The sequence below is a fragment of the Lissotriton vulgaris genome, chromosome 6 (assembly GCF_964263255.1).
Source record: "Lissotriton vulgaris chromosome 6, aLisVul1.2, whole genome shotgun sequence".
In the NCBI taxonomy this organism is placed as follows: Eukaryota; Metazoa; Chordata; class Amphibia; order Caudata; family Salamandridae; genus Lissotriton; species Lissotriton vulgaris.
In genome coordinates this window covers 131,322,306-131,348,473 of record NC_141694.1, presented here as the reverse complement: position 1 = coordinate 131,348,473, position 26,168 = coordinate 131,322,306, and the positions used below count along the sequence as shown (strand labels likewise).

The 26,168-nt window shown below is 48.6% G+C and overlaps 1 protein-coding gene and 1 pseudogene across 1 annotated transcript in view; one reads left to right on the top strand and one right to left on the bottom strand.

Annotated features, from left to right (window-relative positions):
- Positions 1-26,168, bottom strand: part of DNAH14 (dynein axonemal heavy chain 14) — a 1,270,113-nt gene that overhangs the window by 1,216,607 nt on the left and 27,338 nt on the right. The window contains exon 2 of the mRNA XM_086926153.1: positions 12,056-12,220. Coding sequence (XP_086782279.1) covers positions 12,056-12,220 — 165 coding nt within the window. The remainder of the gene's footprint in view (positions 1-12,055; positions 12,221-26,168) is intronic.
- Positions 15,910-16,127, top strand: LOC147706898 (Nuclear RNase P; annotated as a pseudogene).

Genomic DNA, 26,168 nt, shown 5'->3' with positions numbered 1-26,168 from the left:
TAAGGGAAGAGTGCGGTGTAACTAAAAGGTAGGACATGTTCTTGTACGTTTTCCATGTCCTGGTAGTGACAAACAGCTAAATTCATTTTTTACTACTCTGAGGACTACTCCTCTCATAGGATAGCATTCGGAATTCTGTCAAATACTTCAAAGCTGTAATTCCTGATCAGAAAGGAATAGCTGCTTCATGTTTTATATCTTTGAAATTGTGAGGATAAATCCTCTTTAATGGTAAAGTTAGATTTAACATTACTATTTTAGAAATGCCATTTATAGAAAGTGGGCATTTATCTGCTCTCACTGCTGTGTGTGCTTTGCAGCCTGTCTCCAATACATGTCTGGTGTGGGAGACAGCTACACTTTGTGCATTCCCTCTAGACAGCCACACACACAGGAAGGGGGGTATGACCATGACCTCTTCTGCATTCTGATAGTTGTTCCTGGGCACATAGGGAGAGAGGGAGCTGAAACTCACACCTGAATAAGTAGTGGTCTGTTTCCCACGCAATGGGCTGAATACGCCCTACTGATAGTATGGAGCCTGGGCTTGGAAGAAAGTGGGACCTGTGCACTTCAAGGACCTGCTTTGAAGTCACCCCCACTTCAAAGGGACAGATTGCAATAAGTACTGAGGCTCTGTCCCTACCAAAACAGTGCATTACTGGACTTGTGAAAAACTCTGCCCGGAATAAAGACTACTCTTGCTACAAGGATTGCCACTCTGCTTGACTGCTGCTCTGGTAAAACTGCTTTTGTGCTTTGCTGTGCTGCCCTGATGATCTCTGCCCTGCTGAGGACAGGGACTGGACACATCCCAATTGAAACCAGAGTGACTGCAAGGGCTTGCTGTCTTTCCACCTTTTCTGAAGTCTCAGGGCCATCAAAGACTTCCTTCAACTATGTTACAGCAGAGGAACTATGCCATCTGCAAGTCCTGCACTGACAGATGGTGCCAATCCAGTCCTCGGCCCTTGAAAGGGGATTTTGCTGTCCAGTACCATCAACATTGACGCAGTGACGACTTTGAGCCTATCAGAACCAACACATTGCCCTTCGATGCAGGAGCCTATCAACGACATCGCTTTGACTGACTGCGCAGTTTGTTTACGACACACCGTGCAGTTTCACAACAAGGGTCAGCGTTGCTTGATGATGGCGCAGCGCCAGCGTCATAAAGGGGTTTGCCGGTGAAGTCTTCAAACACCTGGGTGGATCGGAATCAACGCATCGAGCCTTCTATGTTGATGCTCTATTCATCCAAGGTACTTTTTTAGCAGGACCTACTTGAGTACTGTAGACGGCATGTCCTCCATCGCAGACGGCCTGAACTTTATATTTACCCCAGTTTAGCATGACCTCAAGCAACCCCTAAGCACTATTTGCTTCTAATCACTACTCTTTGATTATTTCATTAAAAATACATAACTCCGGTTCTACTTATTGGAAATTTATTTTTTTGGTCTTGCTGTACTCATAAAAATAGTGTCTTACTGTGTCTGTGTGTTGCACAAATACTTTACACATTTCCACTTTCGTTATTTCCGGCTGCTCTGTGCCAAGATACTAGAGGGTGAGCACAGGTTATCTTTTAGTGTATATCTAGCTTACCCGTACTAGGTTGGTGGTTCTTGCTTGGACAGGGTGCATACTCTGGTTATCATCAGGATTTCCCTTCTCCAAGCAGGTCAAGACACTTAACAATTAGAAGACGGTGGACTAGGTTCTGTTTGTTAAGCACAAACAGGATACAGATATATTTATTTGGACAAGCTCTTAAGAACCAGTTAAAAAGAGTGTTAAGAGAAAAGAATATAATCAACCACTACACATTTCATGCTCTAGCATAAGTTTTTCCCTTCACCCACCAACACTCTCATAGTGCTGTATTTGAACTTCTGCTCCCACCTGTCACTGCCTCCAGTTTGAAAAAGAGCCAATATGTTAGCTAATTTCTCACGTTCCTCATGGTCAATTAAGGCACTCAATGCCATTATGATTAGGCCTGTCAATCGGACTAAAAATTCCCACCTTTGGGGGGCGTGGCTAGCAGCCGATGATGGCGGCAGCAACCTAGAGAGGCTCCCGTAGCTAGGCGGCTTCCCGCAACAATCCACAAGCCAATCCGCGCACTACTCAGTCCGGAGAGGGTGTACTGGGTGCGGTGACCGGGCGGCACCGGCGCAGAAAATTTGGGAGTGCCTGGACCCCGATTTCGGGGCGAAACTTCATCTCCTCCCTTGGGCAGAACGGGCCTGGTGACACGAGGCGAGCAGCGGTGTCGAGTGAATCCTGAGGCCGGGCGGAAGTTCATCCTCCCCGGCGCAACCATCCGGAAGTAGCCGACGACGCCATCGCCCGACACCTTTGGCTGGTGATCCTTCCCCGCCGGCTGCTCTACCCCTCCCGTGGAATACACAGTGGCGCTGGGCATCTGTGCCCCTTGGCTGCGCTCGGCGCGGACCGGAGGTCCTGCACGGCACCAGACGCCATTTTTGCTGAATTGGCCGAGGCCGCCAACGCTCCGCGGCGGCCGGCGACACTTGCATAGTACCAGCGGACGTTGGCATCCCACCACTGCTGAACCCCCCCTGCATTCCCTTTTCCCCCCCCGTGGACAGCGACGGACCTCCGGCCCGTTCCAGCTTGGACTTTGTCTCACTGGACAGCAATGGCGGGGAAGGGACAGCGACAGAATGCTGCTCAAGCGAGGCTCGGGAAATATGCCTATGAGGGCCAGTCGGCCACACAATCTGAGCAGCGCAAATCATTGGGGAAGGGTTCTGACAATGACGGCGCAAAAAAGGCCACGCTGGACGACGTGCTACGGACACTGGAGCAGGTGCAGGCCACGGTGGGTTCGACCGCGGCGGAGGTTACCCTGATCAGAGCCGACCTCCAGAAAATGAGCGAAAGGGTGAAGCAGGTGGAGGTAGTGACCAAATCGTTGATAGAAGACGTTTCGGACCTGCAGGTGGCAATGGAGAGGCTGCAGGCGGACAATAAACTTTTGAAAAGTAAGCTGGACGACCAGGAGGGGCGTTCCAGACGCAACAACGTCCGTATTTTGGGGGTCCCGGAGTCTGAAACAAAGGGGGCCATGGACCTATATGTTGAAGACCTTATAAAGACCAAACTGGCCCCGAAGGGACTATCAAACTTCTTCACAGTAGAACGGGCCCATCGGGTCCCGGGCGGGACGCCCACCCCGGGTGCAACTCCGCGCCCCATCCTGGCGAGACTCTTCAATTTTCGAGACCGCGATGCAGTCCTCCAGGCCGCTAGGGTGGCACCGCCCATCCAAATCCAGAATTCAAGGATTTCCTTTTTCCCCGACTACACGGCGGAGGTCACCCGCAAGAGGAGGACTTTCCTCGAAGTTAAAAAGTCGCTTCGCGACCAAGAACTGCCGTACTCCATGCTGTTTCCGGCCCGGCTACGAGTGGTAGCGGATAAGAAGGTCTGGTTTTTCGACTCAGCAGAGAATGCCAGGGAATGGCTGGATGGCTGGCGCACAGTGGACCGCACCTCTAACCGTCGACGCAACAGATCGGGGGGGACGAGCCGGCGGGGCTCCCGCTCCCCATCCAGGACCAGCGAGAATGGAACACCACCACAAGACCAATTGGGAGCGGCTGGCGGCAAATGAAGATACCACAAGGGACTATCGTGTTACTCCTGAACTCTACTCCCACTGATTCTCTATTGAGCCGTTAATGGACACTGGCCCGGACGCCCGAGGGCTGCAGAGGGACCGCCTGCTTTGGGGGACACTCTCCCCCGACGTGCAAGTACTCTGTTTCAGCTATGGGTTGAGCGCTCTGCTAAGTTGGGGTGGCGGGCAGTTCTGAGTCCGTTTGGCAGGGAGGCAGGGTGGGGGGTGTTGGGGGGGGACTTGTTTGGTTTTACGGGAAATTCATGCTATCGTATGAACAATGTAGAATGGACTGTGCTGTTTACTGGAACGATGTTGAGAGGGCGGGCCATGTGCTGCGGGTTCAGGCCCCTGAGTTTCGAGGGTGGTGGGTGAGCGGCGTAACGTGATGCAGGCGGGTGAGACGCGATTGGGCGGCTCCTCCCTCAAGCTTCTGACATGGAACGTGCGTGGATTGGGTGATAAAGTGAAGCGTGGCCTTGTTCTGTCCGAGGTCAAGCGACATAAACCTGACCTCATACTCCTTCAAGAGACCCATCTAATGGGTACTGCCACCAAGGCCCTGGACAGGCGGGGGTACTCAATGTTGGCCCACTCCGAATTTTCCACTGGGTCCCGGGGCACAGGTATCCTGCTTAGAAAATCCTCAACTTTTATCACCATTTGCACAAAAACCGACTCACAGGGCTGTTTCGCGGCAGTGAGTGGTCAATGGGAGGGGCGCCCCCTGACAATAGTATCAGTGTACATCCCGCCGTCCTTACACTCTGTGATGCTGCCTGCCCTGGGCGATTTCCTACTGTCCCTCCCCGAGGGTGACACCTTGTTGGGCGGGGACTTTAATTCCCCTGCCGACCCACTACTCGACAGGTTCCCCGCACCCGCTCTCCCCGGGGGTCCTTCCAGATTCCAAAGGTTCCTTGAGGCGTTGGGGCTGGTAGACATATGGCGGCACGTCCACCCTACATTACGACAGTACACCTTCCATTCCGCCGTCCACAATAGCCTGTCCCGCATTGACCACTTTCTGGCGCTCGGGGATGGTTTGCAGCGCGTAGAGGAGGTGCTCATTCATCCAAGGGGCATTTCGGATCACTCCCCACTGACTCTTACCATTACCTCACAAACACGCTCACGCCACCGTGTCTTCCCGATGCATGCCTCATATCTTAAGGTGCCGAAGGTCCGGAAAGCACTGCAGACCGCCACAACACATTACTTTATAGAGAACGAGCCTACCGCGGCCTCGGCTGAGGTGCTATGGGAGGCCTATAAGACTGTCCTGAGGGGGCAAGCCATTAGCTCCATAACCTCATATAGGCGAGAACAGGCGGCGGACCATTTGGCGCTCGAGATACGACTGCGCGACGCAACCGCAGCCCATGAAGCGGGCCCCACTGACGACACACTGCATGCGCTCACGCTGGCCCAGCGTCTCTATACAGACCATGCTCGACACATTGCCCAAGGTCACATCTCTGACACACAAAACCGAGTGTACGATCTGGGGGACAAAGCAGGGAAGATGCTGGCCTGGCTAGACAAAAGAGGCAGGAGTGCCAAGGGGATCCAACAGGTCAGGGATGTCCTGGGGAACGTTCACACGGACCCAGCTCGGATAGTAGAAGAGCTGGCTGCCCACTTCGAGAAAGTCTACACCCCGGAGCGGGACGTCACGGCCATTGCGGCCCAAAGCGCACTGTATGATCTGCACATCCCGGCGCTGTTGCCCGAGGCGGCGGCTGAGCTTGAGACGCCGTTCACTGCTGACGAACTGCGGATCGCCATTGGGGCCCTGCATACGGGCAAGGCGCTCGGACCAAACGGCATTCCAATTGAATGGTTCCAAGACCGCACTGCTGTTATTAGCCCATACCTGCTTCGAATGTATGAGGAGTGCCGTACGGCGGGGGTACTCCCGTTAGACCAACGAACGGCCACGATAGTGGCTATCCCTAAGCCTGGCAAACCTCCGGAGGACTGCTCCTCATACCGCCCTATATCCTTACTCAACGCAGAAAGTAAAATCCTGGCGAAACTGCTGGCAAATCGTCTCCTGCCCCACCTCTCTGATCTAATTCACCCAGACCAGTCCGGGTTCATGCCCCACAGGAACACCTCACTCAATCTACGACGGGTGCATGGGGTGTTGGCCAAAACGGATGAACTCGACGAACCAGCGGCCATCTTGGCCTTGGATGCCAAGATGGCCTTTGATATGGTTGAATGGGCCTATCTCTTCGAGGTTCTCCAGTACATGGGTTTCGGCCCTGTTTTCATATCCTGGATTAAACTGCTGTACACTGGGCCGGTAGCGCATGTGGTGGCGAATGGCCACATTTCGCGCTCCTTTCCGCTCAGACGCGGCACTCGGCAGGGCTGCCCTCTTTCCCCCCTACTATTTGCACTGTCGCTAGAGCCCTTGGCAATCCGCATTAGGACCACCCCCTTGCTCAAGGGGATCCAATGGAGGGAGGGCTGGGAGGACCGCATTTCGCTCTACGCGGATGATATGCTTGTATACCTGACGGATCCTGACCATGGCATCCCGGCTCTTTTAAGTATCTGCAATGCCCATGGGGAGGTGTCGGGCTACACAATTAATTGGACTAAATCTGAACTATACACCCTGGCGGGCGACCCACCCACGGTTGGCTCAGACTGCCCCTTGCGGTTGGCCGGCACGTCCTTCAAATATCTTGGTGTTCATGTTACGAGTGACCCGACGGAATTTGAAAAGTTGAACTTGGAGCCGCCGCTGGACCGCCTCAGGTGAGATGCGAGCTTCTGGGCAGGATTACCGCTAACGATGCTGGGAAAAGCAGCCCTCTTTAAGATGAAATCCCTGCCCCGCTTTCTGTATATTCTGGACAACACCCCCTTTGCAGTGCCCCCCAGGTACTTCAAAAGGGTGGCGGCAGTGGTCACCAGTCTACTATGGCACAATCGCCCGGCACGGATAGCTCACGCCAAACTCTGTAAAGGTTGGTACGAGGGTGGCATCGCACTCCCTAACCTTCAACTTTACTATTGGGCGGCTCAGCTTAGACCGATTAATCAATGGCTGCATGCAGCACAATCGGACCCTGCATTCCAGGCGGATCGGGCCCAGCTAGGGGCGGGTACCCTGCTGGCCCCGCTCTATGACAAGCGTAAACTCAGGTTGTTGAGGGGGCCCACGAAGATCACAGTTTCCGTCTGGCACGCAGCCACCGCTGCGCTAGGCTGGAAAGATACTATCACTAAGCTCACCCCGCTTTGGGATTCGCGTGCTCTGGGCAATCTTCGGACCAGTAAAGGGTTCTCCCGCTGGGACGACATAGGCATCTCAACAGTGGGAGACATGTGGGACCATGGGGCTGTCATCACGTTCGCCCGCCTGAAGGAACTCTACGAAATGGGACCACATGAAACCTATCGGTATGTTCAAGTGCGTCATGCTCTGCTGGCGGTTATTCCGGTGGGGTCAACTCTCCCAGAGTCATCCCCGCTAGAGGATCGCCTCCTAACTGATTATATGGTGGAGAAGGCCACCTCCCTTACCTACCGGAAACTCCTGAATAATTCCCCAGACCCGCTAGTGCCTCTTAAGGGAAAATGGGAGCAGGACGTGGGGGAGATGGATGAACACGAATGGAACGAAGCACTGGCATCCCCTAAAGAGGCGGGCATATCCTCTAGAATGAGACTCATCCAACTCAAGGTTCTGCACAGGACATACTACACCAGAACATTGCTTCATCACATACAGCGAGCCCCTGACCCCTTCTGCTTGCGCGGCTGCGGGGAGGAGGGCACACTACTCCATACACTCTGGGACTGCTCCCTCATACAAACATACTGGCGTCAGGTCATGCGCACCGTCTCACAAGTCCTAGAGGTCTCAGTGCTTCCTGAACCACGTCGCTGTCTTCTTAATGTGTGGGAACCAACTGACCTGTCCCGACATGGTCGCATCTGGGTGACGATTGGTATGATGATGGCGAAGAGGGACATCGCGCAGCGCTGGGGGGTGGCAGATCTGCCGAAGGCCTCCCAATGGTGTGTGAATATGGATAGGACCATGGTCACGGAGCGGGCAGTGTATTTATCCAGGGGGTGCCCGGCCAAGTGGAACAAAGTTTGGTCCCCGTGGAATGTTTACCGGGGTGAGATTTGTGAGCCACTCCCTGAAGGGGACACACCGGAGTCGGATGAGGATGAGTGACTGAGAGGGGAGGGCATGGGGGTGGGAGGAGGGGCTGCACTGGGTGGGGGCGTTATAACGGAATGGGGCAATTGCTACGGTAATTACCAAAATGTGAAAAGCGCAAATTGAATGGACTCAGAGGCACATTTCCGCCTGCATGGCATTCAGTTTCTTGTGTCGATGGCAACGTGATTTCCCGAAGTTTGAATGTTTTTCTTTTTAGGTATTAAACAAAAAACGGAAACCTCATAATTTGGCAAGGACCATTCGCAACTCCTTCTTCACAATTTCCTTTCGGTGCCTTATCCTCAAGTCCTCATGACAGCATGTACTGTGTTACTGCATATTTATTGCTTATACGCCATGTTAGCGGCCGGCCCGGTTGGGTTGTAGGCCACGTGCTGTGTACTAATCTGTGAAGAATCAATAAAGGTTTTCAAAAAAAAAAAAAAAAAAAAAAAAAATTCCCACCTTTAAAGTTACTTTTGTCACCCAGTACAGCACCTGCGCGGAAAATAAAACATGCCCTTAAAGGTTGGACCAGAGGATTCATTAAAAATTGAGGACTAAATAGAGGATCTGACTTAGTGCATCTTCTTCCCCGGGTTATTGCTGTGCCCTAGATGCATTTTGGCCAAAAGATATCAGCTGATGTGAGCAGGAGAAACTGTAGGTCCACAGGTTTACTGCATGTTACTGCATTTTGCTCTAATCCTGATGATCCCAGTAACTTCTATTACCAGGCTTATTGGATATTACAAACTGCTCATAATGATCTCTAAATGGAGGCACCTTTTAGTATAATAATAATAATAATAATAATAATAATAATAATAATAATAATAATAATAATAATAATAAAACCATTTCTAAAGCGCCTGGTTACACTAAAGACAGTGTGTCCCCGCGCTAAGATTTCTGTTCACCCCCAAGAGGCAGATGACCTAAAGCAAGGAGCCAGAGCAAAAGTGGAAGCAAAGGACGTTAGTTAACAGGAAAGAGATGGGTTTTGAGTTTAAGTCGGAATCTCATTTGTGAAGGTTCCATACGGAGATGGATGGGAAGCTCATTCCAGTATTTACTCACCAGAAACCTGAAAGAGCGGCCGCCCATCCTGGCCTTACGAATACGAGGCACCCTAAACATCATTGTTCCTACTGGTCTCAGATTCCGTATAGAACAATGAATAGTTAGGAGTTTTTGCAAATATGCTGGGCCTTTCCCTTGAGCAATGCGATGAGCAAAGCACCGCGTTTTGAACTTAATACGTTCCTTAATGGGAAGCCAATGGAGCTTCGACAGTGCCAATTTCCCTGATGTTTTGCAAGGCAGGTTCAGTACCAAGCGAGCGGCTGCATTTTGAACGCACTGCAGCTGATGTAATCCTTTCTTGCTTAAACCTATAAGCAGGGAATTACCATAGTCGAGCTGGGGCGTGACCAATGCGTGAATTAGCGTCTTCCTAGCACTGATAGGCAAAAGATCTAGTACTTTTCATAATGTTTTAAGTATGCCGTAGCATCTTCCTGTTACTTAACTAACATGTTGTTTAAAAGATAGACTAGGGTCCAGTATAACTCCTAAATTCTTCACCGACTCTGAGGTAGATGGTGTCGGGCCCATTTCAGGTGGCCACCACGCAGGTGACCAGGCAGAAGGAGATTTACCGACAACCAATAGTTCAGTTTTATCACCATTAAGGCGCAGACAGTTGTCTTTCATCCAACTTGCCACTGATAAAAGGCAGTTGGAGAAATTGGTTGCATCTTCCTTCTGACCCTGCGTGAGTGTAATCATTAATTGAGTATCATCGGCGTATGTGACGATGTCTTCTCCAAATGATTCCACGATATGAGCCAGGGGTTCCATGTATAGATTAAACAATGTAGGGCTCAGACTGGAGCCCTGTGGAACCACATGTCTCATCCCCGGGGGGAGGATTTGAAAGGAGGGCAGTGCATTTGGAAGCTTCTGTTCTCAAGGAAAGATTTTATCCATTTGAGGGCTGATCCTTCTACTCCCATTTCTGAGAGGCAGGACAACAGTGTGGTGTGCTATACGGTGTCAAAAGCCGCACTTAGATCTAATAATACCAACGCTGCTGTCTGTCCCTCATCTGCAATTTGCCTCAGACATTCTGTGGAGAAGAGGACAGCTGATTCCGTAGAATGACTGGCTCTAAACCCTGACTGAGTAGGGTGAAGCAGGTGCCCCTCTTCAAGATATTTCATAAGGTTCACATTTGCTATTTTCTCCACCACTTTCATACAAAAAGGGAGAAGGGAGATGGGGCGTAGATTCTGTAGCTGAGAGATATGCAGGTTAGGTTTCTTTTTCAAAGGAATTTCCTGAGCCGTTTTCCACATATCTAGCACATGGCACTCTTGAAAAGATAGGGTAGCCATGTGACCGATGTAGTCAATTATGCTCTCAAGGATTCCCTTAAAGCATGTTGGGGGAACTACATCACTGGGGGATCCTGATTGAATACTGTTGGCAATACTCTTTTCTCAATTCTTGTCTATCTGGAATTTTGAAGCACGTCAGGTGAGAGTTATTGACTGGGTTTTCTCCCTTTTCAGCCCGTTTAAGCGACAGATCTGTGCCTCTCGTGAAGGAGGCATGTATTTTTTCTACTTTATTAACAAAGTGGTCTGCTATTGATTCACATAGCTTGTTCAAGTAAGTGTCTTGGGCCGATAGTCTAGTGGGGACCGTAAGTTCTTTGAATATGGCAAAAAGTTCTTTAGTAGAGTTATCTGCCATTTCGATTCTTTCTTTGAGAAATGCACCTTTTGCTGCTCTCAAAAGTTTATGATATTTTCTTAATTCGATCTTATAATTAAGTTTACACCCTGGGTTGTAATTTTTTTATTGCCAGCAGCGTTCAAGATTTTTTACATTGGGCTTTGTTCTCCATGAGCTCTTTGGAGAACCAGGGAGCAGTTTTAGTCCTTCTGACGGGAGGCTTATATGTCCAGGGTGCTACTGTGTCCAGAGCATTTGACATCCATTCTTTGTACCCTCTCCATGCTTCTTGTAAAGTGTCACTACGAGGGGGTGGTTCATTCAGCAGGGCAAGCCTAAATGTTTCCTGATTGAACTTTTTCCAGTCTCTTCGTTATTGAGATGTAGGCTTTTTATTCCCTGTTTCGTGTAAGCCACATTCTACCTCAAAAAGAATGAGATAGTGATCTGACCATGGGATTCTTATCAGGGTGGAGACCTTTATACCTTCCCAGTTGGCAAAGACAGGATCAAGAAGATGACCCTGTTGATGCATGGGAAAGAGTGACTGTAAATTTAACATTAATGATTTCATTGTTTCGACAACTGCCCGTGCCTCCCCGCAGTCGATATCCTCAAAGTGGAGGTTTAGGTCCCCCAGAATGAGGAATTTCTTGTAGCGGAGTGCTGGCTGAGTTGCCAGTTCTGTCAGGTTGTCGCAGAACTGTGTGGTCCTACCTGGTGGTCGGTATATCAGGAGCCGACCTCACTATTTAGCAATCTGACTTGTTCTAGAGTGCATTGTAGCTCACTTTTATAAATTAGTGCCAACCCCCCTCCTCTCTGGCCTTCCCTATCGATTCTAAGTAAACAGTATCCTGGAGTAGTAGCCTCAAGGATTTCGGGCAGCGAAGCTTCATCCAGCCATGTCTCCGTAAGAAAAAGTACGTCAAGGCCATAATCCGCAAGCTGATCATATATTTCCAGTTTATGTTTCTTCATCGAGCGGCAGTTTAAAAGCATCATCCTAACTTTATCTGCTTCCTGTCCTCCGATTCCCAAGATTTGGGAAGCATACGCACAGTCCGCACAGCGTATATGAGGAGTATCTGCATGCAAGGTATGGCGGCAACTATCTTTGATGTTAGGGCAGAGAAGGAGAAGTTGTTGTCTGGTATACTGAAATCTTTGATTATTACTACCACTATTTCTGTTCTAGTAATGGGCAGGGGTTCTGACCCCTGGCCCCGTCCTGCCGCGGACGGGCGCAGGCGGGCCTGCCTTTGCCTTGCCTTCGGCGCGCCCGCTGCGCGCGTCCGCTGCGCGGCCGTGATGCTGCGTTTACTCATATGCGGGTGAAGGTGGGAGTAGCCAACTACTAGATAACATGTTGTTTTATGAGTTCTAGAGCAAGCCAAGTTGAGTTAAGCAACTAGGACCTCATGCACACAATAGGATTTATTCCAATACAATAACTATTAGGTTACCTCCATGCTGCGACCTTCCTTCATGCTTACAGTTAGTTTGCCAACAATATTTTTTTGTGACACCATCTGCAGCACATCAGAGTTCTCGGGTCGGAAATGTAGACGGGGAAGCAGGCTTTTTCCTTGTGGTAGTGGCTCAAGCATTTGGGTATCACGTCTTTGATCCTAAAGTTGAACAGAACATAATGTAAGAATATTTAAACAATAGTTTTCATTGTACTATCCTATGACAATCAGCTTTCAGCATATTTAGCAAAGGCTAGCTTTTTTATAGAACAAGCAATGCTTTAAAGAGTAACTTACTACAAAATACAATTTAAAAACCTATGAGTGTAAATCTTCCACTTTACATCTCCTTTTTTTCTATGCGGAGAACATTACAGATGTACGTTTACAACTTGGTGGTGAGGGGTTTAGAGAGGAGTAATTAGGGGTTTAAGGAGAGCCAAGGAGGGGTTTAAGGAGGTACAGCCACCTGGCCACCAAAGAATAGGCCCATTGCTATACACAAACTGCACTTCTAAAGTTACTACAACCATAAAAGGACCCAAAGCAGTACTAAATATACTCCAGCTCAGAGCTGGAGAAGCCCAGCACTACACGTGGCAAACCACTGGTACTGTACCCTCCCATTGCAAATAATGGAGGAAGAAGCATAAAATAAAACCCATAGAAAATTATGTTAAATTACCTATATAAAACTAAATTGAATTAAAAATATAAATACAAAATGTTAATGTTGAAAAAGATCTCAAATAAAACATTTGTTTTAAAATGTTTTAATATTTTTTTTATTTTAAAAATTCATTTAACATACATTTTTAGTGAAATGTAATTATATTAATTTTAATTGATTTGATATATCACTTTTTAATGGTTTTTAATATATAATACAAATATTTTTTATTTTATGTGAGATGTTTTAATTCAAATTTCAAAAAAGTAATTTTATTTTCATTAAGTAGATCTAAAAAATAAGTATAGAAAACTACCTTACATTAATACTTAACATATAAATATTTTACTATGTTTTTTTGAAGTTTAAAACTTTTTTCACCTTTTCCTACACTAAACAATAGGAAGATCTCTGTCACTGGGATTTCCTTATGGTGAAATGTAGGAAAAAGCTAAAAAAAACTTGAAAGGAAATGGCAACAATATTTTTATAATAAATATTAATGTCAATTAATTGTACATATTTATTTTAAGTGTAAAACAAAAGATGGAAATGTTACAGTACTGTTCATTTATTTTTGAATTAAATATTTAATTAACTTAAATATTTTAAGATATTTCCTTTAAGAGTTAAGATTTAAAATAATTTGAATATTTTGTTTGAAAAAATAGTTACATTTACTTTTAAAATAAAAAGGTTATTAAACTATCGTATCGCAAAATAATATTTATTTTTGAATTGCATTTACTTTAACATTATGTAATTTATATATTTTAGTGTTTTTTTTAAACTTATATATTTAAAAAGTCGAAATTAAGTAATTTAACATAAAAATATTATAAATAACATAAACATAACATTCTTTCCTATGGGTATCTATTTACATTTCCGGACTCGTTTTATGGGAGTTTGTTGCAGTATCATTGACTAGCCATGTGTGATGCTGGACTTGCAATGGCATATTTTTGGCAGTAGTAACTCACACTCGTAAATTGAGCTCTACCCTTTTTCTCAAGGGTGGAGACATGTTAATCACTACTTTTGAGGATGTTTACTTTTGCTCAGGGTTAGTAGTCAAAAGTAGTAAAGTTACTCAAAAGTGTAAAAGCCACCAGAATTTCGACTTCATTTTTCATCTGCAACTAGTGAGCGTGGTTGTCACACAGCAGCATGCTTTAGTTAATACTGGTTGGGGTCCAAGTTATGAGCAGTTCTTTAGAGCTGTCCTAAAGGCAGTTACTATGTGAATAGCCATCAGTTTAAGGCACTCTAGAGGACTTTCCAGTGGAAAAGTTCATGTGGATGAACTGCAAAAAACATGGGATTGAGTGATATATTCATGTGATAGTTGGCAGATCAGGGTGTGCCAGGAGCATGCTATGCATGTATTATGAATATTTGTGGCATTTATATACCACAAATATAAGTGAAATGCAGTGGAGCACCATCAGACTTCAATCCAAAATCCCCAATGAAAGTGTGTTTGGCGGAGTAGCTGTTTCTTGACAGAAACAGTGGACCTTTACTTCATTATGATGCAGTGCTCTTTAAACAGGCGTGTCCTCAGCTTTTTCCTAATTTGATGCAGGGTTGGGGCAGTCCTGTTGGATACAGGACTGTTGTTCCAGATCCTGGCTGCGTAGGTAGAGAAGTCCTGTTGCTGTGTTTTTCTTTATTTCACTTTTTTGCCTGCAGGCTGATGGTGCCCTGACTGTGGGTGTTTCAGAGTCACAGGAAAGGGGAAGCACATCAACTAAATTGGAAGGTGTGCCGGTTGTGAGGGCTGATTAGATGATGTAGCTGGTTTTGAATATGGTGGGGGTGGCAAGGGCTGCCAGTGGAGTTTCAATAAGGGGATGTGCTCATGTGTACTTTAGGCCCATGATGAGGCATGCTGCTGTATGTAACTGTCCCTAAGGGGTGGGCAGTATGGAGTCTGGGTGGCCATGGAGCGGGTCTTTGCCGCCATCCAGATCGGAGATTACAAGCGCTTGAATGGCAGTTCTAAAGTCACTTTCTGGGAGAAATGGTTTCCCTTTCTTTAATAGCGAGAACTGATACCACACCATCTTAACCTTCTTAGCGATGTGTTCCTCGAGGGTCAGTTGGTGTCCATGGTGAATCAAGAGTTTTGGCATTGGGAGAAAGATGAGGTTAAAATCTGTCCAGATTCATGCCATTGCATATGGTTTGGACTAGATGGTGCTTGTTGCTCCTGGTGAGCAGCAAAGATTTTATTTTGGTGGGTTGTGTGTAGACAGAATATTGGTGAATTTTCATCTGTGAGTAGAACCACAAGAGGCTCCATGCGCAGGTTGAAGACTGAGGTCAGGTGGATGGGCAGGTTAAATTGAACTAACGTGAAAGAGATGAGAGAGCTTGGGAGAGGCAGGGTCGAAACATGAGGAGCTTGAGAAAGTGCAGTACCATCCTACATTTGATGGCAATGAAACACTTATTGAAGTTGGTTTACAGATGAGGAGTGAGACAGGAGAACTGAAAGAGGCCTTTGGTGTCACTGGTGTATATGAGATAAGAGACGCTGAAGGCTGGGGATGGTAGTGCTCTGGGTAGAACTATATGAGTAGAATTGTAGGGGACTGTCGTCCTGCATACTGGAACAATGGACTTCAGCTTTAGCTGAGGAACCATAAGGGACGACTGAAGAGAATGCGGCTGCCCGAGACCATCGCAGGAGGCCACTCAAGAGGGCGGCCCTCTGGTGGCATCGGGCACCCCACACTCCCCTCCCTCCTCCTGATGGGGCAGGGACTCTGGAGGAGTCCCCCTCCTGGGCGCGGGCGGTGCCGTGTCATGTCCGGTGCGCGAGGTGGGCTGAGGGGTATATGGGTTCCCCTCACCACACTGACGACCTCTTTGTCGTCGCACCGGACTCGCCGCGCTCGCTGCATAGCGGGACACGCCGTCTTGTCCCTCCTTCCTGACGCCGTTAGATGTGTGCGATCCTCCGGGAGCTGTTCCGCGGTGAGTCAAGACCCACCCCACCTCCCCTGTTCCGGGGCAGCCCCTCGGGGCTGTTAGCCCGGCCATTGCTGATGCGTTTGTCCACCTTGAAGTGCGGGGTTACGGCTCCCGGGGGTCATAGGCCAGAGCCCGCAGCAGAGGAAACTCATCATTGAGCTAACGTTCGGACCGTGTCTGTAACTCAAGTATCTATGGGCAGGCCTGAGACTAGAGCTGGGAATCGTCCCAGCAGGGCATCTCCTGAGAAGGAGATCGTGCTCTAAGAGACCCGGGGCCCTAAGGGGGCGGCAGGAGATGCGCGACCGTCTATGAGGCGCTCGCGATGCTCAACCCCCTCCGGGCATTGGAAGTGGTTCGTGGCTGGCACCCCTCTGAGTGCAATGGCTGAGATTAGGGAAATATTTACAACAAGGGGTGGTGAGGGACAGAGTCTCTGAATTAAGCAGAAAGCTCTCACCCAGTCAAGAGATCAGGGCTAGATCCAACACCGTTTTTTAGCTCACTGTTTCAGAACCTGGCTGTATGCAAATTAGTCTGTTCCTGTCCCAGTGCATGATGGGAACAGGGCAAACCAAACTACAAAAGCCAATTCTCCGGGCATTGGAAGTGGTTCGTGGCTGGCACCCCTCTGAGTGCAATGGCTGAGATTAGGGAAAGGCGCATTATAACCCAATTCGGACTCCTGTCCTCCCCTTCTTGCCTGGTCCATGCCCCTACGCAACCGTGCGGTCAGTGCAGGACCCAACCTGGATTGGCCAGGGGTCAGGAGAGACAGTGAGTTGGGGGAGGGGCAGAGAGCCGCGGGACGCCCACCTCCTATGCTACATCATGCTAGTTGTTGAATCCGGGCAACCGGCCAGCGTGGGCATGTTGTTGGAGGGGGGGAACAGCGAGCAATAGGGGCTCCCTCCTGATTCCGTTGGAGTCCCCCTCTGCAGAAGTTGTCTGTGGCTGGGCCGGCCCGGCACCAGTTCCTCAGCCCGCGCGAGCACGTTGGCGGGAGGCGCTTAAGCTTGGCTCCATCTCTTTGGAGACCCCGGTTCCCGCCGCTGCCAGTTACTGCCGGCATGCCGCTGTGCCCCCCTGTTCTTGCGACTCCGGGGGGGGTCGGTTTCGGGCAGCTAGTGTGTGTGGAGGCAGGTTCCTTTCCCTGCGTCCTTGGCTCCGGTTACCGGCGGGGGATCCCGGTTTGCCCGGGTGGAAAGGTGGGGGGTGCCACGCCCCCAGGGTGGTCTGGGGCCCACGCTCTCTCAGCGGAGCACTTTAGGAAACTTTTGGGTTTTCCCTGTCCCCGCGGGTACCAGATATATCAACTTCCTCCCCCTTGTACCAGGTACATAATCATCACGGGCTCGTAGAGATCACAGTGCACTCTCACCCACCACTCGCGCAGAGTGCTGCGAATGGACTGCAGCCCCAGAGATTGGGGCTCGGGCAACAAAAGTTATATGCGCATAACTAGGGCGTCTTAATGAAACACTATGTATTTATTTAATATTTATTTATTTATTTATTTAGTATTTTCTAGAGCGCACAGCTACCTCCGACGGAGGTGTCCCGGCGCTGAAGACATTATCTCAGGCGGGTCAGACGAGTATGAGAGGAAGGAGTAGAATTAGATCTGGGAGAATAACCAAGTCTTTACTTTTTTTCGAAATAGTGGTTCTGATGTCAGAAATCATCTCTGAGGGCAGCTGATTCCATAGTTTGGAAGTGATTACTGCAAGGGCCCTTCCTCCTGTGCATGCCAGACGATAACGGGGGCAGATCATGAGGCGGAGATGGTTGGATCTGAGATTTCGAGGTGCTTGTGAAAACCCTCATTCTGCGACGTAGGTAGGTGGGGCCTCGGTCATTGAGAGCTCTAAAGGCCAGGGTTACGGCCTTAAATTGAATGCGCAGTTTTATTGGGAGCCAGTGAAGTTTGATCAAGTGGGGTGAAATGGAGTGACGGTAAGGGATATTGCAGATTAGCCTAGCTGCCGCATTCTGGACTTTTTGTAGTTGGTGAATGAGGTAAGTAGGGGCACCTACGTACAAGCTGTTGGCGTAGTCTAGATGAGCGGTGATAAGGGCATGAACTACTGTTTTCGAGAGTCAAGCGGTAGGTAGGGGATGATTTTTTTTATCATTCGTAGCTTCCCGAAACAGGCTGAGGTGAGTTTGTTGATTTGAGTCTTACAGGAGAGGGCAGTGTCAAATTGGAAGCCCAGGTTACGGGCGGCTTGATCTGGTTCCGGGGGGGGCGTTGAGTTCCGTCGGCCACCAGAGATTAGAAGGTAAGGGTGATTTTTGATTAAAGAATAAGACTTCAGTCTTATCTGTATTGAGCTGTAGGTTGTTGGGAGACATCCAGGAGGCGATATTAAGCATACAAAGGCGAAAGTTGTTAAATGATTTTTCGGTGTGGTCTTTGAAGGAGAACACCAATTGGGTGTCGTCTGCCTAGAAGGTTACTTTGACGTCACAGGATTCAACTACTTTTGCCAGTGGTTTTAGATATACATTGAAAAGGAGCGGGCTAAGGGCAGAGCCCTGCGGAACACCCCAGATCAGTGGTTTTTTTGGAGGAGAGAAAGGATCCCACCATCACTTGTTGTACTCTGTTTGTAAGAAAAGATTTTACCCATGAGAGAGGGGACCCGCAGACACCTACTTCTTGCAGGCGAGTCAGTAGTTTGTCATGGGAGATGGTATCAAATGCCGCGGATAGGTCGAGGAGGACCAACATGGCCTCCTCTCACTTATCCGTGCATTCTCGGATCGACTCGGATACCTCGAGAAGCACTGAATCAGTACTATAATCTGGTCTAAAACCTGATTGAGTATCGTGGAATAAGGAGTTAGATTCCAGATAGTAGGACAGTTGTTTTTGAACGGCTTTTTCAAGAACTTTTGCGGGCTTGGGTAGGAGTGAGATCGGTCGGTAGTTGTTTAGACAGGTAGGATCAATGCCAGGTTTTTTTTGGATTGGAATTAGCATTGCGTATTTCCAGGCGGAGGGAACAACTCCAGTGAGTAAGGAGGAGTTCCAGATGTCGAGTAGGGGGTTAATGATTAAAGGGGCAATCTTGTTCATGATAAGGGCTGGAGCTGGGTCCAAAGGCGAACCAGATTTACAATCCAAAAATAAATTCAGGGCCAGTTCCTTGGTAAGTGGTTGGAATGCAGTGAATGCATGCTTGCAGTTGGGGGTAAGGCCTTTGGTGATGTTGGTGCCGCTCTGAAGAATAGTTGCCGCAATGTTGGCAATTTTTTCTTCAAAGAAGTTTGATAGGTTTTCACTCAGTGCTTGGGACATGGGTACTGGAGTGGTCAGTGCACTGGGATGAGTGAAATCTTTTACTATATTAAATAGGGCCTTAGTCGAGTTTTTTGCTTTGGCAGTAGTATCTGAGAAATAGGTGCTCATGGAGTGGCGTTTGAGTTTGCGAAACTCTTTAAGGCCTTGTCGGTAAAGGGCCTTGGCTCCTGGATCATAGTTCTGTCTCCAAAGTCGTTCCAACTTTTTACACATGCTTCTGTGTGCCCGTAGTTCTTGGGTGAACCATGGCGCCGAAGGTTTTTGTCTGCGGGAAGAAAGGATTTGTAAAGGGGCAACTTTCTCAATAGCGGTCGTTAGGTCACTATTTAGTGTACGCACCGCTTCGTTGAGATCTTTCGGAAGAAGGTTTAAACTGTTATGGTAATTCTGCTCTAGGGCAGTATGTGTAAGTTTGTGCCATTTTCTGCCTTGAGTTCTGATGGCAGATTCCTGTTTGACAATTTGGGTCAAAGGTAGGTCGAAAGGTATCAAGAAATGGTCAGACAATGACAGAGGTAAGGGGGGAAGGATTGTAAGTTTCTCGCAGTTCGAGAAAATGAGGTCGAGGGTGTGACCTGCAGTATGAGTGGGGCCTTTTACTTTTTGCAACAAATTTATATTTTGCATAGATTCTAGGAGTTGGGATGCGCGGTTACAGCTACTTACATCAACGTGGTGGTTGAAATCTCCCAGTACCATGAAGTGGGGGTGTTTAAGGGAGAGATCTGCCACGACTGCCAGTAGCTCTAGGACGGCGGGTTGAGGGGTGTGCGGGGGGTTATAGACCAGGATCCCTAAGGAGATGGCTGTTGTAGAGGCTGTGATTGAGAAGTATAGAGCTTCAATGGGCTTAATGTTTAAAATTTTCCTTGAGGTGATTTTCAGGTGATTCTTTAGGATCACGGCGATTCCTCCACCAGTTTTGGAGCCGTCACGGCTTAATCCCGTAAAGCTGTAACCAGTGGGTATGGCTAGGGCGATGTCTGGGTTGGAGGAGTCTTTAATCCAGGTCTCAGTTAAGAACAAAGCGTCCCAGGATGTGGAGGACAGTAATAGCCAGATGTCATTGGCGTGGCTGGGTAGAGAGCGGCAATTCACCAATCCTTTGGAATAGGTTTTGGTGGGGTGGGGCTGCGTGGTTGCGGGTTTACTGTTACTGGTACGAGTCCTGTCAGGGCATAGGGAAAAAGGACAGTTTAGACATTTGTGAAAAAAAGGGCTAGGTAGAGGGAAGTTGCAAGAGGTGGGAGACGAGCAAGAAGTCTTACCTAGGTCTAATAGCTGTGTTCTGGTCCACGTAAGTCTCTGAGCAGGTAGTGGACTGACAGCATGGCTGCCCGAGGCCCGGAGCTGGCGCGGACGGGCGCAGACGGGCTTGCCTTAGGCGCGCCTTTGGCGCGCAAACGTCGCGCCCGCTGCGCGACCGAAATATACACATAATTTATAGGAAAACGGTGTCAGGGAAGAGGGGCGTGGCCTTGGAGTGAGGCGGGAAATGGCGGCAAAGTTTGTTCCCACTGAGAGTCCTCGGCAGCGCTAGGCTCTGATGTGAGGCTGTGGGCGGGAGACTGGAAGTCTGGAACGGTGAGGTTTTTGAATCAACGTACACGCATTCACTCAGGATTCTTAATTCGATTTTAAAGTAAAATACAATTTATCGTGACACACAATGTTTTTAAAAATGAGCAAGTGCTCATGCCTGTAGCTCCCGGCTTCCGCCTCAGGAGAAAGGTCACATCATCTCCTGGCGGGCCGGTGGATCCTGCGATTAGGGGGCAGCGGGTGCCGCGCCCCCCCCCCCCTTCGGGAGGTCAAGAACAGTTGGGGTGTCAACAGCGTGGGGCACCGAGGTTCCCGACGGCTGGGGAGCAGATTGCGTGTAGCCCCTGGACCTTGAGGGCCTGGCCCGGAGTAGGCACGTTGGGCCCTTTCCCCTGCCCGTGATGCCAGGTTCCTGGGCTATCGGGGGATTGGCTGCTGGGAGACTGCTCTGACTATGGACCGGGTAGGTCCCCCCCTACCCATCCACGTGCGTATCCGCCCTCTGGGCCAGGCGGGGAGTGTCGCCTGAAGCCTACTCGGGTTCCCCTGCTGCAAATGTCGCCTGCAGTCTCGCAACCCCCCTTTGACCCTTCCCGTCCCTTCTGGTCTTGGACGGCATACATCAACGAGGGGAGGGGGCCTGGGGTAAGTGGAGGCCACGCACACTGGGACAGCATGCGCGAGCAAGGCCCCGACCTTGCAGTGCACAGCGCGCATTGGGGCCAGTTATGCTCCATAGCGAGAGGCAGGGCTCTATGCTAATAAGGTGTTCGGTGTGCATTTTCAAGGGGTTACCCTCCTAGCCTCAGGGTCGAGGGAGCGCCCTTCCATGTCACGCTAGAGGCCGGGTGCCATCACCCTAGACCAGGGGTCTTCAAACTGTGGGGCGCAACACCCAGGGGGGCCGTGGAACGATGCAAAGGGGGTCGCGCCTTCACAGTGTCACTTCTGCCTCCAGGGCTTCAGCCCCCCTCCTCCCCCATCCTGTGTCTCAGCCCTGGCTGCTGCAGTACAGCTCGCGCTCCTGGGGCCTCGGCTGGGCAGTGTCTGGAGTCTTATCTCCGCCCGAGTTTTCACAGGTCTTCAAAGACCATTAGCATATTTACATGCCTTTGTTAACTGATTACTAAAGATTCGTTTTTTTATGGTTCCAGTACCCCCTGGGCCCCCACTCTGCCTATTTCTTACATTTGTGTTTTTAGACTTACTGCTGTAGTGCGAGAATGAATTTAATGAAAAGAAATGTAAAGTTGGGTTGCCAAAAGAAACATGCCTGCTATGTGTTGTTTAAAGATCCTGCAGAGGCCTACTCTTGACACTAAATTGAGTTATAATTAAAAAAGTATGTATTAATTAGGTATGTGACTGTTCTGTCTTTATTATCTTTAATTATTAGTCATGGATCATTAAGGCATCCCTAGAACACAATTAAAAGTGCTTTCTATTTATATTTGCTGTTCTAAGTATTCACAGATAAGTGCAAACAATACAACTGTAGGTGACTGCTTATTTCTGGGCCATCAAAATAATGAGCTGGTAACCCTAATCCTTAGACTGGAAGTTTGTTGCAGGATCAGCACATTATTTATTTCCTCGAACCCTGATTAATGCCATTATAGCAATAATTTAACTTATATCTGAAACCCTACGCTTCAAGTTTTTGGGAATGCACCCTGCTTTCAGACTACTCACTTCTCATTCTCGCCTTCACTTTCACGTTCACCCTGCACTCCCAATGATCACAATGCACTCACAATGATCACCATGCACTCATAGCGATCACCATGCACTCACACTGATCACAATGCACTCGCACTGATCACAATGCACTCACACTGATCACAATGCACTCACACTGATCACCATGCACTCACACTATTCACCCACTCACCCTGCACTCACACTATTCACCCGCTCACCCTGCACTCACACTATTGACCCGCTCCCCATGCACTCACACTGATCACCATGCACTCACACTGATCACCATGCACTCACACTGATCACCATGCACTCACACTGATCACCATGCACTCACACTGATCACCATGCACTCACCCTTGCTGCTCCCGGCCATGGCCAGGTGAGCTTCTAATGTGGCAGCGCGTATTCCTGCGGATTGGGAGGCCCTTCACAGAGGTTGACTAGACATCTTTCTGATGTTAATTGCTGTATTTTGGTTATAAACTGGTACTGATGGGGTGAAATCTTTCCTCAGTATTACTGTGTTTAAAAAAATTCTAAATAATAAAGCAATGCCAACCGAAAATACGCAGCATCACAGAACATTATTTACATTTTCTAGTCACACAATTTAGTCAAGCCTGTCGCATAATTTGGTCCTCACCTTCCTCATAACCTAGAGGTTCAGAAATTTGTGTCAGGAGGGGGTCCTTACGCTTGAAAATGTTGACAGGGGGGTCTCGGCATCCAAAAGTTTGAAGACCTCTGTTCTAGACTGAGGTGTTAAGGAATACGGGCACAGTAACAGTTCGGGCCGGCCAAGTTCTTAAGCAGAGACATGTTCGTTTGGCATTTAATTAACTAGGTGAGGGTGAGCAAGGGATCACGTCATCACGTCACCTAGTACAGGTTCCTGGAGTCATCAAACATTGTAATTTTCTTTTGGGTAGTAAACAACCGCCTTTTGCTACCTAGTTGAGCAGTAGCAGCGTGGCTCTTAATAGGATCAGAGGCGAGCTGGCAGGGGGTTGTTTGTATCACATGTCAGGTAATAGTTAGAGGGGTCTGGCGACGGTTGAGTAATATTCCGGCATGCGCTCAGGTTGAGGTACAACTCCGTGAGTTCTGCCTTTCCCCCGCCTGCTGCTTTACTTATGGGGCTGTGTATGTGGGGTCGCCAGGGTAATGGAAATGGAATGTAGCTTTAAACTGCATATGGCGTGACTCTCGGGCGTCATGTTTCAAAGCACTGCAAGTGAAAGTTTTCAATTTTATCACAAGCTTCAAGTTGCTGCTTATTACCTTAAGCAACCACCCCCTTGACAAAGCCACAACCCTGAAAGGTCAAGGAATGATTCTTGCTGCATTTGGATTGGTTGAAATGACGGAAACAGCAAATTACTAGTCGGGCGGCACACTATGATACACACAGTATTTTGCTGGCACAAATTGAGCCATACCGTGGGTGAGAATCGCCGCTTGCGGGGCTGTAAGGGCATGCTGGAGCAAAGGGGACAACGCGGGTCCGTCCCAGGCCCCTTTCGCCTCTCAGGTGATCTGTTGCGGTGCCGAACGCGCAGTGGCAGCAATATGGAGCGGTGCCTGGGGTCCTCAGGGCTTAAAAGTGGTGGGGTGCCGAGTGTGCTTCATGGCCCTGGCAGTTATTAGGTTTTCGGATTCAACAATGGTCCAGTGTGCTGTACACTCTTAGGGGGAACATGAGGTGTTTGGGCAGGTCAAAACTTCGCCTCCTCGCAGATCCACAACTGTGACTGACACCTGGTAACATCAGTTTACAAAATCACACGTGCAAGATGTAAGCATTTTACTATGTTGTACCGTCTGTGCTTCTCCCCAGTAATTTAAAGGCGAATGCAGCATGGCAGCCGGCTAGTAATGGGTCAAGACAGGATGTAACGTGCCTCCTGTTATTTCTGGTATATAAAAGGTCCCTTTGTATGGCAGGCACGTGGCAGAGGGATGTTCTACAGTGGGGCCACTGCTACCACAACCGGGCAAGCCTTCCCTAGGTCGAAACGGGACCGCACTTATGTGAAAGGGGAGAGTGTCAGATTATTTGCCGTAATATTAATGCGCTGCTCGTTTGCCATAAAGTTTAAAGCACATCAACATCTCGGAGGGATTTCATTGCAGGTGCAAAGTAACATAATAAGTAGCAGTAAATATCCGGGGACAATTTGTACGTTTTGGGTTCTTTGCCCTTGTACTTGTGTGTCTGGTCCCGATAGCGTCCATGCATCTTAACGCTATGTGAGGGCACTCAGAGGAGTTGCCAAAGCCTGTAGTCAAGAATTGACAGCTAGAACACTCATCTGCTTGTAAGGCACAGGTGTAGCATTTCACTGTCCCTTCAGGCTTTTTCACAAAGTTATGGCTCTTTTAAATCGTTTAGGTGTGCCTTTCTTTACTTTAGGAAACTGGGATCTAAGGCCTGGGTTCAGTCTTCCTTTGCTGTCGACCACAAGCTCAATGTCGGGAAAGTACATTTCACACGTATTGCTGTGCTTAGAGGCGTGGTTGATGGTGCATAATTTATTGGAATGAGAGGATTTATTTGGGAATGGTCGAAATTCGCATAAATCAAACATTTTATGAAGTTGAATACGGTGGTAAGGGCAACCCCAGGCAGCCGTCAATTGTTATCACACAGATCAGTACATTTGTGTTACTATATGAAAATATGTGCCTTTTGGTTTTGTAGTTTGCATTTGTTACATTCACAACTGCGGGTTTCATTGCAGATTATGGTTTGGTCCTGCACATTGCCACAGTAAGGCATTCTAATTCTCCTGCTCACTGCCTGGATCCTTGGGTTTCCCAGTCATGGTTGCCCCCCCTTATCAGCAGCACAGAAGAACAAATCCATGGCTAGGCATGACCATTATCAGATTACCTAATTTGCACAGGTGGTCCGTTAAAAGCTCTGGATGTATTTTGAGGCCCTCTGATATATGATAAAGCAAACAAAGTGCCTGTCATCAACAAATTCTGATGGATTAGGGAACAGCGAATGCTTGAACTGATCACATTGGCGAGTGATTCATGTGTGGCTTAGCCTAGTGTGCCACCCTGCAGGTGCGTTGCTAAATAGAGTGAGGCAGTGGATAGGGTGCAAGCATTGTGCTCAGAAAGGGATCCGTCAGCATCATTATTACTCTTAAACTCGGTCAGGCCAGGGAATGGCAGCATGCCCCGTGTGCTGGGGATGGTTTGTTGGTGGCAGCGTGGCGACGATTGTCGCAAGCTTGCACATGCGGTTTCCACAGAGTTTGGGGCAGGTTAGCATCCCCAGCATGTCTACACGGGGATGATGTGTCTTCTGGGTAAATATGAACAAGTAGAGCTTGTCAGGAGTGATTATCAAAGGGATTGCACTTAAGCCGGGTAATGTTAGCATCCATCCACACCAAGCCGATTGTTTAAGGTCACCCTGGCCCGCATTTACACAGCCCAGCAGTAGGCTCTGGTGGTTAGTATAACATTGGTTGCATTGCGACGCAGTGCCTGCTGCACAAGCCATGGGTGAGCTTGCTAATCATTGAAGTGAGACATTTAATGCATAGTTCATAACCGAAAGGTGACAATCCCACCATTTCAGAAGAGAAGCATTTTCAATATGTTACGCAGCGAAACCAGAATTTTGGCTTCAGATATCTTATACAAGTAACAAGCATTGTTAAGCCATTGGTACGGACGTATCATAGGTGTAGTGTGGTCTTGTATTATTATCTGGAGGCAATGTCAGAAGCCATAACATACCAGCCAGCAGCACACTAAGCTTAGCACCAAACCAAAGCTTAGGCCTTTATGAGGAACATCTGTTGGCACCATATAGAAACAGGTCCAGATATACACTGGGGGGCATTCCTCTGCAACCAAGGGCAGGTTACAGGTTACTTCAG